This window comes from Micromesistius poutassou (genome assembly GCF_964030765.1).
Source record: "Micromesistius poutassou genome assembly, chromosome: 7".
Classification (NCBI taxonomy): Eukaryota; Metazoa; Chordata; class Actinopteri; order Gadiformes; family Gadidae; genus Micromesistius; species Micromesistius poutassou.
This window is the reverse complement of record NC_140277.1, coordinates 8,171,169-8,183,668: the sequence shown is the minus strand read 5'-3', so window position 1 is coordinate 8,183,668 and position 12,500 is coordinate 8,171,169. Positions and strand designations below refer to the sequence as shown.

At 48.0% G+C, this 12,500-nt stretch overlaps 1 protein-coding gene across 1 annotated transcript in view; it reads left to right on the top strand.

The window, feature by feature from the left end:
* lrmda (leucine rich melanocyte differentiation associated) overlaps positions 1 to 12,500 on the top strand; it is a gene marked incomplete at its 3' end in the record, with an annotated part of 130,332 nt that overhangs the window by 102,551 nt on the left and 15,281 nt on the right. Inside the window, exons 3-4 of the mRNA XM_084470180.1 lie at positions 7,155 to 7,281; positions 9,706 to 9,845. Of these exons, the coding sequence (XP_084326306.1) occupies positions 7,155 to 7,281; positions 9,706 to 9,845 (267 nt within the window). The remainder of the gene's footprint in view (positions 1 to 7,154; positions 7,282 to 9,705; positions 9,846 to 12,500) is intronic.

The following is a 12,500-nucleotide window of genomic DNA, read 5'->3' as shown; positions in this document are numbered from 1 at the left end:
CTCCCTCTCTCTCTTTTTCTGTCTCTCTCTGTCTCTTTCTCTCCATCTCTCTCTCTCTCTGCCCCTCTCTTTTTCTCCATCTCTCTCTATCTCTCTCTCTCTCTCTCTTTTTCTCTCTCTCTCTCTCTCTCTCTCTGTCTTTCTCTGTTCTCTATGCAGAGAGAAGTGAAGATATATTCTTCACAAGGAAGCCCCCAATGTATCTTTGCCATGTCGTCACTTGCAGTCCTTTTTCGATTATATAAAAATAAAGATCTCTCTCTATATATAAATGTATACACATTTATATACACCTATATACATCGATGTATACATACGACTTTGAGTGATCTCTGCGACCGCCCTTGACTGACAAGGAAGCTTCTCCCTCTGTGGGCTCAACATTCCTGGCTTCTCAATCAGGTCATTGTTGGGTCTTAGGCTTAAGCCCGGGCCAGCCCAGGGTCACGGCGAGCTTATAAGGTCAGAGCTGTCAGGAGTGTCTGTCAGGGCCCCAGCCCTGGGACCGGCAGGCGATAAGGCTCAGTCAGGACAGGGATGTGGAAGCAGAGGCACGAGGCCCGACCACACTGAATAGAGAGGAGGATACTTTGATCTGTGTGTGTCTGGGTATATGTGTGTGTGTGTGTGTGTGTGTGTGTACCTGCACCTGCACCTCTATATGAATGTGCGTATCTGAGTCTTTGTGTCTGTGTGTGTGTGTGTGTCTGTGTGTGTGTGCATGTGTGTGTATCCGCACCTCTATCTGCAAGTGTGCATCCGAGACTGTGTGTGTGTCTGGGTATATGTGTGTGTGTGTGTGTGTGTGTGTGCGTGTGCGTGCTGTTGGTGATTGGGCAGACTCATGAGCCCCTCTGCTAGCCCTAATGACATAAGAGAGAACATTAAGCTCACACACTCAGCAGGCAGAGCAGCGGAGACGTAAAAGGTGTGTCCATAACTCTGCTGCTCTGTCCACAGGGGGCCCCACACTGAACGCCTTGCTCCAGCTAAGTGTTGGAGAGATACTCCGCGATCTGAGGACCTTACTGTGTGTGTGTGTGTGTGTGTGTGTGTGTGTGTGTGTGTTTCACCACTTAATCGTCACACATATGATGTAACCGAATGCAAAAGTTCAGATCTGTCATAACGCGGCCAATCATCGGCATATTCGTCTAATCCAAGAAGAGATTAGGAGAGCGAACCCACACATGCACACACACACACCGCACACACACACTCTGACACCAAGAGAGGGGTTTTTCGCCAGCGGCCCTGAACGCACCCCTTAATGATTTGCATCGCCATTAATAGTCATTTGCAAGTGCCTGGGCGGAGAAGTGTGTAATCCCCTTTCTCTCCCCGCTCCCTCTACGTGTGTGAATTGACATGCTTGGGGGGGGATTGTGGGGTCGGCGGGGGTGTAGGGATGGGGGAGGATGAGAGCGGGGAGGGAGGGAGAAGAGTGTGGGGGGGGGGTTCCTGGACGTGTGATCTTTAAATGAATGCCACCTGAGGCCTCGTCTGACATCCATGGAGAGAGAGAGAGAGAGACAGACAGACAGACAGAGACAGACAGACCCCCCCCCCCCCCCCTCGCTGTATCAGTCTGTCCGTCCGGTAGGTGGTGGGCGGGGCGTGGGTGGGCAGGGTTGGGAAGGCAGTGGGCAGATTGAGGCTGATAATGACAGTCCTGGTTTAGGCCGCCGCCGCCACCATGACAACGGTTCAGACGCGTGACGCCGCTGGAGGGAACGTGTGGCGGAGCCAGGTCTGATCCGAACCCCCGTATGGGGTGGTGGTGATGCTGTGTGTGTGTGTGTGTGTGTGTGTGTGTGTGTGTGTGTGTGTGTGTGTGTGTGTGTGTGTGTGTGTGTGTGTGTGTGTGTGTGTGTGTGTGTGTGTGTGTTAGGGGGTGAGGAGGAGAGTAGAGGCTGTATTAATTTCGCTATAAATATAGCTGCTGTCTTATTCCCCCACGCACTAATCCCGTCGTGGTTCGCGGCGGTTGTTGGTGTGTTTGGTCTGTTGACGTGTCTCCACGCTGTTTTGATGTTTGTGTTTTTTGGCGTGAATGCAGGAGTGATGAAATGGCACTGCCAATATACGCCACCCCCCCCCACCCCCCCTACTCCAACGCTACAGACTTTGACTGGACTAATTGGGGTAAACGTGTTGTGTTTTCCCACACACACATCAGTTGTTTTTAATGACTTATTGCTCCTCACAGGGTCTGACAAGGTCAGGGCCATTCGCTTTGAGGATTGAACGATCAAATGCAAATATTTAGATCTTGTGCGTATCGGACAGATGAGGGGATTTATTTATTTTTCTCTGTTTATTACTCTTCATGTTGGCACACACAAATGCGTGGACACACACACACACACACACACACACACACACACAGATACTAACGCAGATACACACACACACACACACACACACACACACACTCTCTCTCTCTCCTCTCTTCTCTCTCTCGCTCTAACACAGACTCTGTGAAGGTTTATTAAATCCAGTCCAGACACAGGGCTTCCAGTGCCACTGTCCTCTCCCATTCATTACGGCGGCTTATCGTGGCAGGCAATCTGAACTGCTCTCTGTATAGTCCATTATGCACATAGGATGGCCATCACGACCCCAGTATTGGTCAATTCATCAAACATTTATATGTTGCCCTCTGAACGGTGCGTCAATCTGCCTGTCACTTTCCCCAGGCCTGTTTCTTCCTATTGGAATAATAAAGTGCAGCGTGCCCGCAGCACACTCCCACGTCAGGGCTTATGCGGAGGACACGCAAGGCCTGCCGAAGCCCTGGACCACAATCTGAGGTTTCTATTCGGGATGATTCAGTCGTCATCTGTAGAGGTGCCCAATGTGCTCAGGATTTGGCGGGGCTTTTGGGGCTACTGTGTATTCCATGAGCTTTAAGTGATTTAGAGCTTAACATTTGTGAGTTTTCGTTTGGAAGCCTTTCCAAATTTCTGATTTCCGCTTGTCTTAAAGACGCAGCTATCGGTTGGTTTTGACAATCTACCGAAGGAGAAGGAAGTGAAGTTGAAGAGGGGACGTTTTAAGGAAAGACAGACCCTGGACAGGGGCCATTCTTCATCGCCGGCCTGAGGACGTCCGCTGTGACACCCGGCGCCCCATTGGCAGACGTGACTGACATGTCAGCCAATAGCTGTGGAGACTTCTGTTCCGTCCACTGTCAGCAGTACTTTATCAATCAGTGTGTCTGCATTAGTATTAGTCAATTGATCCATCTGTCTATGTCTCCCCTCGTCTCGGGCGGCACGTGTGTGTGTGTGTGTGTGTGTTTGTGTACGTATGTGTGTGAGTGTGTCTTTGTGTGTGTCCGTGTACGTGTGTGTGTGTGTGAGTGTGTCATCTTCAGTGTCAATGTCCTTGTGGTATCCCTCTGTAATGCCCCACCCCCCTGATCAAACACACTCTCACACACACGCACACACACACACACACACACACACGTGCACACACATGCACACACCCCCGCCTTCCTGTGCTCAGGGTTCAGGTCCCACCCTACTCTGCTGTCAGTTTACACGCATCAAACGTTTCGCCGAGGCGTTGCAACCATGCATGCACTCTAGAGTACACACACACACACACTCACACACTCACACACACACTGATACTATCACACGCTGCCGCACACACACTCCCGCAAGGCTGTGATGTATGATGAGAAGCCAACGTGGGCTAAGTGGTCGTCATAGCACGAGACGGGCCGGGTGAGGTATTAGCTCTGACAATAAGGCTGATCATAATTATCTTAACAAGGACGAGTGCTGAAGGCCCACCTCGTTAAAGATATCTCTCTCGCTCGCTCTATCTCTCGCTCTCTCTCTCTCGCTCGCTCTTGTTCCTGATCTTTTTCTCTCTTTCTCTCTCTCATAAGTGTGTGTGAGCCTATACATATATCGATATCTATAGATATCGATATATGTACTGTAGATACATATTGCCCCTTTTTTTTCATTACGAAATGTACACGCACGTGTAGAATATTACACAAAGTGTATTATTATTATTTACTTTTAATGCTAATTAATACATATTTGGGCTTTTTAGATCAAATACATGGTACATGTTCATTCATTTACAATGCACTGATTATTTTACAATCTGTAGGATATTATATTATGCCATTATAATTGTATTCCCAATGTGTTCGACATTATGTCCCCATTGTCTCTGTGTTTCTGAACAGCCCCTGTGGGCCCCGGGTCAATTATGCTCATTAGCGTTGAAATAAAAAAGACAATAACAAAAACAGGTGATAGCTGTAACATAACATGTGGAGGTGAGGGGAGTTGTATGTATCAACTCCCTGCACGCCCTCCCACTATAAAAAGACAACATAATACGAAACAAAAACACCTAAATCCACATAGAACTAAGCTCTGTGCTTGTTGTGTCTGGTGAGGGAGTGAGTTGTGCTGGTGAGCAGACGAGAGAGAGAGAGAGAGAGAGAGAGAGAGAGAGAGAGAGAGAGAGAGAGAGAGAGAGAGAGAGAGAGAGAGAGAGAGAGAGAGAGAGAGAGAGAGAGAGAGAGAGAGAGAGAGAGAGAGAGAGAGAGAGAGAGAGAGAGGAGAGAGAGAGAGAGAGACTACCAGGGCGGCTGGGGGGCGCTGGGAGTCGCTGCCTGGTAATTAATGCTGGATGGGCCTCGGTGACTCTCCCCTGGCTGTGCATTTAACTGATTAAATCAGCCGGCGCACGCAGCAGTGGTGACATGAAAACAACAATTAATAAGACTCCCCTCTGAGACACACTGCTCCCTTTAACCGACCAGCTAATAACATAACCCAGAGGAGCCCCACACGCTCACACACACACACACACACACAGGCACACACACACATGTGCGCACACGTGCACGTGCACACATGTATGTGCACACATGCACACACACAAACGCACACACATAAACACTCAAAGACACACACACACTCTCAGACACACACACACAAACACTCACAGACACACACACACACACATATAAACCTCTACCCATCCACACACACACATGCATGCGTGCACGTTCACTCACATGCACACACACGCACGTGCACACTCAAATGTACACGGACATGCCGCAGGCACAGGTGGCAATAGTAAGTCAGCTCTATTTACAACGTCATCCATGCTGTTGTTGTTGTTGTTTTTTCTGTGTGTCCCACACACAAAACACAAAAATGTTCATATAAATTGGTCTATATATATAAATCCAATATATTACTGGCTCTAGCACTGACTTTGGTCAATGTAATCTCCCTTCGCTTTCCTCTATCTGCTTTTACTTTATTATCCTTGTGTGGGTGTGTTGTTGACACACACACACACACACACACACACACACACACACACACACACACACACACACACACACACACACAGCATCCTTCAAACTGAGGTCGCTTGTTGCTGTTTGACATTCATTTCCAGATTGTCATGATAAGGCTGTTATATTTACATGGCCTCCCTCTCGGTGTGTGTGTTTGTGTGTGAGTGATTGAGTGTGTGTGTTCGGTTCGTGTGCGTGTGTGTGTGTGTGCGTGACAGTGACACTAGCCAGACTTGGCCTGCGGTATAAGTTCACACTCCGAGCCCAGGTTGTTTAAACCGTTCTGTATACCCCGAGGATGTCATTCCGCAGAAAAATATGACATTGTTTAGCCGAATCCACAGCAACATTGTGTCAAGGTTGTCTATGTGCTTCGTAAATTACACACACATGTTGGGTGGGGGGGCGGGGGGCTGGGGGGGATTTATTAGTCCTTGCTGGCTGGCTAATCGTGGACAAAAAAAGAGTCCACCACACTAGCGCTAGTATTTTACTTGGATTCAAGTAAAACGAGGCTTGGAGTTTAAATCGAGGGAAGAAAGATGTTGTCGGGAAGTGATTCAGGCACATTCAGGTCCTGGCAGATTTAAATGTCAATGAAGTCACTCAAGACACTTAAACATTTCATGTTGACAGTGTGTGCCACTATGTGATAGCACACACACACACACACACACGCAGACACACACACACGCAGACACACACACACACAGACACACACCACACACCACACACACACACACACCACACACACACACCTCCTATTGTTCACCTTCCACAATTTGAACTTTGTAAGACCTCCACATTACTCCCAGCACCGCTCTCAATCATTTTTATGCTTGTTGTGTGCGTGTGTGTGTGTATCTGTGTGTATTGTGCACGTGTGTGCACGTGCTTGTTGTGTGTACAAACTTCTCTGTGGATTTGTGTACCCCCTCGAAGCAGACGAAGCAAATGTCTCCCTATTGTTGTTTTTCCTCTTTTTTTCCCCCCTGAACCAAAATAGTTCTGCGTCAAAAGAAATCTCTCGACTAACCTCCCGTCAACAAACAGTGGCGGAGAGTCTGCTCCGTCGCCGCGGCGACGTTCTATCTGTGATTGCGGGCGTGTTCCCGCCCCTCCTGCGCTGTGGAAGGCGTTTCGCAAAAAAATGATGGATGACAAGTTAAATTTGTGTCCGGGGAGTGAAGGTGAACTGTGACAGAGTGATTTGTCTTGGGAATGGAGGGTTAGGGTCAGGCGAAACCGGGCGCCTGAAGGCACAAGACATTGACAAATTCATCCTGCCCGCCGCATTTCTGAAGCCTTTTGTTTTGAATCCGGGCTACTCACAAGTGACCCCCATCCCTCTTCCTGCCAGCCTCTGAAGGATGCGTCTTGATGCCAGGGGAGCTCGGCTCTACTAATTCTCGTCATTCTCTCCCCTGACAGCTCCAGACACACACACACACACACCGAGAGCTACACACACACACACACACACACACACACACACACACACACACACACACACACACACCGTACACATATACACACACATATACATACACATACTTACACACATACACACACACACACACACACACACACACACACACACACACACACACACACTCACACACACACATGCTCGTACAAACACACACACACACACACACACACACTCTCCCTGGTTGAATGAAAGGGAGGCAGGCTGAAATATTTATTTCTGCCCAATAATAGCTTGCCAGATTTAGGGCCATATCATTTATTCTGTTTTTTATTCCTCTTCCTCTTTTTCCGTCTTTCTGTGTCATGGCAGGTCATTGGCTGGGCTCAACATGTTTGCCGGACTAGAAGAGCTGGTCGCTGACAACAATATGCTGGGGAATGACCTGCAGTTGCCCTGGTTACCCAGCCTTCACACCTTGACGCTCAATAAGAACCAGATATCCTTTTTTGGGTCTTTTCAAAACAAAACAAACGTCTCAACTGAAACACACACACTTCCGGAAGCTGCAAAAAGTGTCCTCTCCTCTTGTTTTAGTACATGTTGAATCATATGTTGTGTATTTATATTGTATACGTTATTATTTTGAATTGAATGCTATTTTGTATCTATTTACAGTGAATGTAAGTAGATTAGAAGTTATTACTTATATTGCATGTTGCCCAAAAGAGAAAGGGTTTTTGAACCACAGTGACCTCTAGTGGAGGGTGGTCGTCAAATTGGAGCGTGAGAGAAAACAAAGAGAGAATAAGAAACACACACGACAAGAAAGAACAGCTGAATTCAAAATAATGCTTACGGTCTCAATCCAAGATGTTTGTGCAATACAAAATCATGATTCGATCATGTTTGTTACACTTGTCATTAAATAGTACAATTTATAAACTGGACATATGTACTGAATTTGAATAGAAAAGGGTCATATTTGTTTTGTGAATCACAGATTGTATTTTCTAAGTATCCAGTATCCCCCAGCCACAGACACACACAAACACACACACCAAAAGCTAACGTGTTAAATCCAAACTCTACATAATCACGCACACACCACACAGCTGTTTACGATAATTTGGAAAATGTACAAACTTCCTCTTTTACTTTCAAAACAGGTTAGAAATGTGTCCTGTTTTCCCCCTAGTCGGATAGATCCTCGGGCAAAAGTTTTTCTCTCCCTTTCACACACACACGTACACACACACACATACACACACACACACACACACACACACACACATACATTATCCCAATACACCAACACGTACACACACAAACACACACATGCAAATACACACACACACACACACACACACACACCCCACATCTAAACACGACATTATAGACGTATTATGCACGTATGCAGACACACTCAGACACAAACATGATCGTACATTCCAGACACCCTCAAAGACACGCACACACACACACACACACCATAACACACAAACACCATCATATATCTGCACACACACACACACACACACACACACACACTCACGATCACACACCCACATCCACGGGCACATATTCATACAGTACACAGCACACACCCACGTTGCGCTTTCCCAGTCAACATTAAAACTAGGGCTTCTTGAAGTGTGCATATGGGACTGTGTGCCAGTGAGTGTGCTAGTGAAGTGGTCGCTGCATGCTAATAGGCCAATTATGTACATCCTGTCGTGCCGCCGTGCCATTTTAAAGCTGGAGTACTGCATTAGCGCGCTCCTATTTTGACACTTTGGGGCTCAATTTTCCGAACCAACTGAATGTATTAGTGATGAATGTGCCTGCTTAGGGGATGTTTGTTTTTTTCCGCGCGCACACACACACCAAAAAAAAAAGGGCTAACTTTTTTCCCCGGCGCTGGGAAGCACGGACTGCTTGGACCACAGGGCATCCATCATGTTGTCATTGCTCCGCACCCGGCCACCTAGGAAATGAAAGGGGAACTGGAGAGGGATAGAGTTAGGGGGGTAGTGGGATAGCCAGAGTGCTAGGGAGAGGGAGGGAGGTGAGAGAGAGAGAGAGAGCAAGCCATGAAGGTAGTGAGAGGAGAGAGGGAGACAGAGAGAGAGACAGAGAGAGCAAGTGAGCGAGCGATGGAGGCAGTGAGAGGAGAGAGAGGGAGAGGGAGAAGGAGGTAGAGAGAGAGAGAGAGCGAGAGCGAGCTATGGAGGTAGTCAGAGGGAAAGAGAGAGGGGGGGGAGAGAGATAAAGAGAGAGAAAAAGAGAGGAGGTAATGAAAAGAGTGTGAGCGGGCAGAAAAGAGGTGCGCAACAACCAAATTGTGTCACTGCTATATGCCAAACCTTACACCTTAAATTCCCCACCCTCCCCTAATCTCCCCCCCGCCCTCCCCACCAGTATTACCCAAAGCTCACAAAGCCAGTGAGGGACATCTTTGAAGACAGTGTGTGTGTGTGTGTCTGCTTGTGTGTGTGTGTGTGTGTGTGTGTGTCTGTCTGTCTGTCTGTCTGCGTGTGTGTGTGTGTGTGTGTGTGTGTGTGTGTGTGTGTGTGTGTGTGTGTGTGTGTGTGTGTGTGTGTGTGTGTGTGTGTGTGTGTGTGTGTACGTGTGTGCGTGCGTGCGTGCGTGCGTGCGTGCGTGCGTGCGTGCGTGCGTGCGTGGGAAGGCCAGGGAACGGGGGCAAGTGTGTGGGGTCCTGGGTGGAGGAGGGTGAAGTGGTGGTGGTAGTGCATGCTAATGTAATTAACAGAGTTGGTGGAGTAGCAGGGGGTGGAGGTGCTGGGGGAAGGGGGGGGGGGGGGCTCATGTATATCTGTGTGTGTGTGTGTGTGTGTGTGTGTGTGTGTGTGTGTGTGTGTGTGTGTGTGTGTGTGCTTCCTTGACATCCGCCCCCTGACACCTGACTGATATCGAGGCGCTGCTGGAGCAGTTGGGGGCCGCGACCCCGGCCCTCCGCTACCTCAGCCTGCTGGGCAACGAGGCCTGTCCCAATCAGCTGGTCAGCCCCGATAAGGATGAGGACGACTACCAGAGATACAGGTCAGCTGGGGCCTGGGGGCTGGGGGCTGGGGAGGGGAGCCAGGGGTAAGGGCTGACTCTGTGGTCGCCCCTCTCTCTGGAAGTACAGCTCCGTCCTAATTGATCTGGGTGATGATGATTTAATACGTCTTGATGATATTTCCCTTGTGTTGCCGTGATGTCTGTCGTACTGCCGCGATAAGAGAATCACTCTGGATGATGACAGCATGTACAGTTACAGTGTACAGCTATGTGGTATATCTACATACCTAATATGAAGGCAGTGGTTTTAAAGACAATAAAATGAAATGAAATGAAATATATAATAAATATATAAAACAATAAAGGAATCAGTGTTTCAAAACGTTTATGACTATATTCTTTTTTTTTCCAATTATAGATGTTATTTATTATACATCACATACAATTATACACGTGGTTCCATTCCCTCCCATGGGATTTACAGACGCAGACCCACCAAGGAAATCTTTAAATTTGCAAAAAAAAAAATAACCCAAACAATGAGCTAGTGAGTAACAGACAAACAGCTAGCCACCTGAAGAGACAGAGGGAGAGAGAGAGTGTGAGAGAGAGACACACAGAGAGGTCGCTTTTTATTGTTAGTGATTGCTTTGTGCTTCCAGACCGCTACTTTTCACAAGCAGGTTGTGGATTCGACCACATCACTCTCTAAAAGCTTTGTCAACTCCCCTCCTCCCTTTCTCTCTCTCCTTCTCTCCCCCTCTCGCTCTCTCTCTCTCTACACTCCAGTTTGCAAAATGGATTTCATGTGTGACTAGTCACTGCCACAAATGAGTGTTTACTAGCCTGCCGTAGCAGAGCGTGTTATGCATTAAACATGGCGCTAAGCCGCGAGCCATGCAACATGACCACCATGTGTCAGGGTCCTTTACATGAAGCGCGATAAAAGGCGAAAAGCATACTCTCTTTTGTCTGCTTTAGCCCTAAGTGCTTGTTTCGGACGCTGTGTTGCCTATTAATCATTTAACACTACTACACACTCCTCCCTTGAACAGCCCTCTTTCTCTGTCCCTCTCGCTCTCAATCTCTCTCTGTCTCTCTGTTGTGGTTTTCTTTCTTTCACTCTCTCTCTCTTGCTCTTTCTCTCTCTGTCAGCCTCTGTTTCTGTCAAGTTTTTTCCCTAACTTTCATTTTTCTTTCTTTGAATTATTTCCTTTCCCGTCTGTGGCACTTCATTCACTTCCTCTCTCGCCTTCACTCTCCATCATTCTCGTTGTCTTTTGTTCTTACATTTTTCAGTTCTTTATTTCTTTCATTTATTCCCTTCTTTTCGTCACTGTCGCTCCCAAGTTTTCCTGTTCCTCTTTCACACTCTTTCTGCCTTGCTATCTTTCCATCCTTCCTTCTTTATTTCTCTCTTTGTTTATTTACTTCTCTCATTCTTCTTTTTCATTTCTCTGTCTTTTCACCACTGTCACTCACACAGCCTCACTCTCTCTCTCGTCTCCCTCGCCCCCTCGTGTTGCTGCGCTTATACCTCACCGGCGAAGGAAGGCTTACCATGGCGTGTGATTGACAGCATCTATCGTCCTGTGATGTAATATTCATAAATGTGTCACATAGTAAAACATCAATTTGACCATGATGCAGATTTCATGTCTGGCGACGTTAGGCCAAATACGGGTTGTGACAGCTCTGGCCTTAGGGCGATAAGTCCCCCCCCCCACCCCACCCCCCGGCCTCGATACCCTGGCACTGTGTTTGGAATATCAAGGGCAGTACCCCCCCAATTAGTCACATGGCCCGCAAGAAGTATCAGAGTACAGGGAACTGTCTGCTGGGGAGCTGTGCATGTGGTCAGGCGAACCCTTCAGTGGCTCCCTAGTGGTCGTTGGAGGTATAACAATAACAAAGCTTTCTCCAAGTGTAGCCATACAGTCCCTGCCATGGTGGAGGATGGTGCTGTGCTATCTGTTGTTCGGGCTGCTTTGGTTAGCTGAAGATGTGGTGGACACATTGTTCCTGTTTTGTGGTATCAGTTTGAGCCTTCTGCTGTTATGAGCTTCATGGACTTAGAAGTTGTTTTTGGTGTTACAGCGATACCCAGCTGCACTTTGGTGATGATGGTACTGGTGGTGTCGGTGATGATGGTACTGATGATGATGATGATGGTGGTTTTGGTGATGATGATGATGATGGTGGTGGTGGTGATGATAGTGGTGGTGGTGGTGGTGATGATAGTGGTGGTGATGGTAATGATAGTGGTGGTGGTGGTGGTGATGATAGTGGTGGTGGTGGTGGTGGTGATGATAGTGGTGGTGATGATAGTGGTGGTGATGATAGTGGTGGTGGTGGTGGTGGTGATGATAGTGGTGGTGGTGGTGGTGATGATAGTGGTGGTGGTGGTGATGATAGTGGTGGTGGTGGTGGTGGTGATGATGGTGGTGGTGGTGATGATGATGGTGGTGGTGGTGATGATAGTGGTGGTGGTGGTGGTGATGATAGTGGTGGTGGTGGTGGTGATGATAGTGGTGGTGGTGGTGGTGATAGTGGTGGTGGTGGTGATGATAGTGGTGGTGGTGGTGGTGGTGATGATAGTGGTGGTGGTGGTGGTGATGATAGTGGTGGTGGTGGTGGTGATGATAGTGGTGGTGGTGGTGATGATAGTGGTGGTGGTGATGATGGTGGTGGTGG